Source organism: Cupressus sempervirens, chromosome 4 (genome assembly GCF_028749045.1).
Source record: "Cupressus sempervirens isolate cs-2001-9-10 chromosome 4, ASM2874904v1, whole genome shotgun sequence".
In the NCBI taxonomy this organism is placed as follows: Eukaryota; Viridiplantae; Streptophyta; class Pinopsida; order Cupressales; family Cupressaceae; genus Cupressus; species Cupressus sempervirens.
The window spans coordinates 669,655,330-669,660,914 of NC_143121.1; the positions used below are offsets into that span (position 1 = coordinate 669,655,330).

The following is a 5,585-nucleotide window of genomic DNA, read 5'->3' on the forward strand; positions in this document are numbered from 1 at the left end:
GAAAAGAACAAAAGAAGTAGTGAAGAAATAGAGGGAGGATGAGAATAAACTATCGAGTTCATCCACTATGCTCTGTAGTTTAGCTACTGATGATGATGATCAAACAGATATGATCTCATCCTTATATAAACTTATACAAAAGAATAAAATAGTGAAAAGCTTATAGAGAACATTAATGGAAGTTACATACAGACTCACAATACATTGGTAGTTCAGCACACTGAAACTGATCCCGAACAAATAGCACAAGCTGCAATTTTTTTTTACTATAACTTGGAAAAGTGGTTTGTGGTCTTAGCTAACCTAGTGGCAATTTGTAAAAAAAACATGGTATTTATGCAAAGGCGATTTTGTGATACGATGTAGAGCTATTGTGTAAATATGAGTAGTGAATTATAATGAGTGAACTCTTGTGAAAGTGATAGATGCAAACTTTTATATGAGCTATTTGGTGAGCTCTTCTTGTAGTTGAAATTGCATGTTTTGGTAGTGGGCTCTTCTTGCATACATTGTACCACAACTCGTAATAGGGTTGGAATCTCCTCACAGGGATTCAAAGTCTCCTAACAGGGACTCCTTATACTGAATTTTCTCATTGACTCCTAACAAGGTCCATCCTCTAACAAGGAACTTATATATCAGTATATTTTCTAGTGGGTATCATCCCCACTGGGGTTTTCCCTTGGCCAGGGTTTCCATAGTTAACAAAACATGGTTTTATTAGTTATCTTTGTGCATTGTTACTATTACAATTACTATTAAGCATTAATTTATTGCTTTGTTATGCATGGTCTAAAGTAAGTAATAATATTTGGTTGGCAACTAAATTTTGTAGATTATTGATTTAACGCCACCACCCCCCCCCCCCCCCCAGTGATCCCTATTTTTAAAAAGTATATTATCATACCAAATTTACACTTTTTTTGGCTAGAAATACAAAAGAGGAAGATGCACACATGAGGGGCTACTATTAAATAATATTTACTTATTTGTCACAATCAAATTAGGAAAGGTTGTATAAAATACAATTATTGACTAAGGTTTCAAGTCTTCACACTCACCACACATTTAAAAGAAATAGTTATTACATTTGTAGGGTCATGCTCTGTTTAGAATATTACCAAAATAGTATAATTCAACAACTTGATGAATGATTTCTAATATGACGTATTTATATTTTTATAAATATATAATATCGGTAGGAAATTGTCCATTCAAAAAAGTATTTTTATTATTTATTTTCAATACAGGAAACCCAATGTAGCATTCCAAATGACACCTCTATCTGACCAGACATAAAAAGAGGAATATGTCCATTTGAAGGGACCATTTGAGGAGCTAGTATTAAATTTTATATATTTCTTTATCACAATATCAAATTTGGTATGGATGTTTTTAAATTTTGAAGACGGTCGTGGATCATGGGCAGCATCTACGGATCTTGTCGCCGTGTGATTAATGGACTGAGAATACGTTAAATGTAGAGCATCTTCATAGGAGTTCTGAAGTCTTTATTTTTATTTTTATTATATATCAGTCTAAGAAAATGAGATAGAAAGTAGAAATTTTGTATAAATATGAAAAGGAGAAACCGTTTCCTACATCTGTATTCAATATGGCTTTGTTCTCTGAATTCCTTGCATCTCTACATGCACCAAACATATCAAGCAACGGTGCTTATGTTCCATCAGTGCCCATGTTAAGTGCTCTTATAATTTTCCTGTGGGTTTTGTTTAGGTTTAGTGTCCAAAGAAAAAGCAAAATAACTTTGAAAGTGCCTCCTGGACCATTTCCATGGCCTATTATTGGAAATGTGAACCAACTAGCAAAGTTTCCCTATCGTGATCTTCACGAACTTAGTAAGAAATATGGACCCATAATGATGCTCAAATTGGGTTCTTTTTCTACAGTTGTGGTTTCTTCTTCTGCCATGGCTAAGGAATTCTTGAAAACCCACGATACCGTTTTCGCCAGCCGAGCACCAACAGCCGCGGGGCAATACCTTGGATATAATTACAAGGATGTGGGTTTCTCTCCATACGGGCCTTATTGGAGACACGTGAGAAAGCTATGCGTAGTTGGATTGCTGAATAGCAAAAAAATCGAGTCTTTCAGAGGTGTAAGAGAGAGAGAAGCACATCTCTTTGTTCGTTCGGTGTGGGAGATGTCTGGGCAGGGAAAGAGGTCCGTAAATCTCACAAAAGTGCTTTCATCGTTTTCGTTAGCAAACATGTGGCAAATCCTTTCCGGCAACAAATTCTGTTCCCACAGTGGGACTAGTGAAGGTGAAGAGATAGCGAAGATGTTTGCAGAGGTTGGATCAATAGTCGCAGAAGTCAATATAGGAGATTTCATTCCATACTTGGATTGGATGGACTTGCAAGGTGTGAAGCGGCGCATGAGAAAGGTACATAACTCTTTCGACCAAGTTGTTAAAAAAGTAGTAGAAGAGCACCAGCAGCGCAGGGAAAACAGCTTGCACAAGGAAGTACATGACGGAAGGAGCCTGATTGACGAGCTCTTGGAAATGGAGAGTCTTGATGGAAGGGCAATCACTGAGGAAAACATCAAAGCCATCGTTTTCGTACGTATTCAACTTTACAATCAACTAAACCAGTAGTATATTATATTTTATTTTCCTATTGATCTGACATAGCTGCGTTGTATTTTCAGGACATGCTTGTAGCCGGGGTTGAATCGACTTCCATGACGTTAGGTTGGCTGATGACTTTGCTGATCAAAAACCCTAGAGTGGCAAAGAAAATGGAGGAGGAAATCGAATCGGTAGTGGGCAGAGAAAGGATGGTGAACGAGGATGATGTGACAAACATGGAATATTTGCATTGTGTTGTAATGGAGACTCTGAGGTTGTACCCAAGTCTACCTTTGCTGCTTCCACATGAATCCACAGAAGATTGCAGAGTTGGGGGATATTTCATTCCTGCGAGAAGCAGGCTGATCGTCAACGCCTGGGCCATTGGAAGGGACCCATCGGTGTGGGAGGATCCTCATGAGTTCAGGCCGGAGAGGTTTATAGGGAGAGATGTGGATCTTCTGAGGGACAAGGAGTGGTTTGACATGTTGCCATTTGGGGCGGGAAGAAGAGGATGCCCGGGGTCTAACATGGCCATTGTGAGTATGAACCTTCTTTCGGCTCAGCTGTTTCACTGCTTTGAGTGGAGTGTGGAAGGGGATTTGGATATGACCGAAGGACCTGGACTGTCCATGTCCAGAAGTGCAGAACTTGTGGCTCTCCCTCGTTTGCGACTGAAAACCTGCCTTTAATTAGGAGTTTCATGGTCTTATTAACTCCCTCTAGTAAGTCTATATGACTGGTTTAGATAGTAATTGCTCACTGGGTGTTGTTTGAGAAGTCTAGTTCACTGTGTCATTTTAGACAGTTTATATGACTGGTTCAATTCTGATTGTTTCCTGGGCATAGTTAGAGAGGTTATATTAAATATATATGACTGGTTTAGATAGTAATTGCTCACTGGGTGTTGTTTGAGAGGTTTAGTTCACTGTGTCATTTTAGACAGTTTATATGACTGGTTCAATTCTGATTGTTTCCTGGGTATAGTTACAGAGGTTATATTAAATATTCAGTTTGTAAAGAGTTTTGAATTTGAATGAATGTGTATCTACCTTGTTATATGTGTAAGATGTGTCTAGGTTTATCAAACTTGTTTATAAAATATTTATTGTGATTGTACATGTTCTATACAATAATTAAGAATTTTTTTATTTGTTTGTGAACCATTCAACTTCACAGTAGACCAAGGGCCCATTGACTTCAACTTAAACTTAAACTTGAATAGATTAAATGAAATTTTAAATAGTGGAAATAAATAAATTATTATTTTTAAATGGTCAAATAGATTATAAATAATGTATATGGATAATTTAAAATAAAAGTAGAAGTGTTTACAAGATAATAAAGACATAATGAAAGTAATTGTAAGGGGAAAGCCAAATTTCTTATGCATGTAGAAGAATTGAAGTGTACCATTTTCTACTTGAATAGTAGAATTGGTATTCTTAGTAAAAAGTTTTTTTCCAATATACTTCAATAGATAAATCTTTCTTTTTTCTACACAATTCAATAATTTAATCAATTAATTAGACTTGAACTTTTAATAAAATGATAGTTATTTGTGAATTATTTTTAAAATTAATTTGTACTTAAAATACATTAATAATCTATTATCTAAATCAAGAAAAGGTACCCACACATAAATAGAGGAAAAGAAAACTGGCAATACACTCAAATGTTATATTCTTACATTTATATCACTAAGATTTGAATCAAACTACAAATAAATGTTTATAATATTGTTAGAATTTTTATTACAAACATCATTACTATGAGATAAAAGATTTTAACTATGTACTAATACTAGAATTAATTTGAAAGAAAAACAAAAATCTCCTTTAAACTAATAGAAGGACAATTGACATTAGTTTTGGTTTAAATTCATTGCTCAAGACTACACCAACCCTTATCAAAGATTATGTGACAACCTTCCTAGCATAGGAGTCTTTGTGATGAATTGAAATTGTAGAAATAGTGAAATTTTTTATAGTATTAATTAGATTAAATTGAAACATCATTTTTACCCTAGTCGAACTATAAAGGATATATTTGATCATTGCCTTATAGTTTGTAAGGCTAGTTCTGCAACAGATTTTAAAGTGTGGGATAAAAATTTACAATGGCTATGAGGTAGTTTGAGTCAAGAGTATTTACTCATTTTAAACAATAAGTTATTTATCAAAAACTTAAAATATTTATCTGTTTTGTAATTGTAAAACGTATATTTCATAAACTTTTCAATATAACTTGACCTAGTTAAGAAAAATAAATTAAGTTTCAATATATCTAATTCAGAAAAAATCTATGCCTATAACACTAGAGAATTCATATTTTACTAGAAAATCTTTATTTTCATTTTAGGCAGTTTATATGACTGGTTCAATTTTGATAGTTTATATTAAATATTACATTTGTAAAGAGCCATGCTTTAAGTAGTTAAGAGTAAATTTTCAATTTAAATGAATGTTTGTCTATGTTTATCAACCTTGTTATGTGTGTAAGATCTAGCTTGTGAGTTACTCAATGTTTCTCTAATACCATGTTTAAAAAATACCACGAAGAAAAGACACTATAAGACAGGAGAAACCATGGAGGAACCCAAAAATGGGCTCTAAAGGATCTACCATTAGCTTTGATACCACAATGTTGGTGGGAAAAGACAAGGAAGGAGATAAAACATAAACAAGCTCATTCTTACAGTGATGCACAACAAATAAAACTTGTATTGCCTTGTGAAAAAATTTGATTACAAATGTCTTTTTTATAGAAGAATTGGAGCAATCTAGAATCCTCCATTCAAAAACATGTGATTCATATGATTGTAGGTTGGCAGCTCATACAATGAACCAATCATAAATTAAATGACTGAAATTGGAATGGACGATGGTAGACATATTTACAATGAATAGGCTATTAGTTTGAAATGACCAAATTTTACAATAGGCAATGCCTTCTTTGAGTTACAATAGTTTGGTTTGTAAAAATTAATTAC

At 34.0% G+C, this 5,585-nt stretch overlaps 1 protein-coding gene across 1 annotated transcript; it reads left to right on the forward strand.

Moving 5' to 3' along the window:
- The first annotated feature begins 1,577 nt into the window (after nt 1–1,577).
- On the forward strand, nt 1,578–3,661 carry LOC149563033 (cytochrome P450 750A1-like). The gene is made up of 2 exons (XM_089826465.1): nt 1,578–2,584; nt 2,674–3,661. The coding sequence occupies exons 1-2, from the start codon at nt 1,616–1,618 to the stop codon at nt 3,283–3,285; spliced, it is 1,581 nt and encodes a 526-aa protein (XP_089682591.1). The 5' UTR covers nt 1,578–1,615; the 3' UTR covers nt 3,286–3,661.
- Nucleotides 3,662–5,585: the final 1,924 nt, after the last annotated feature.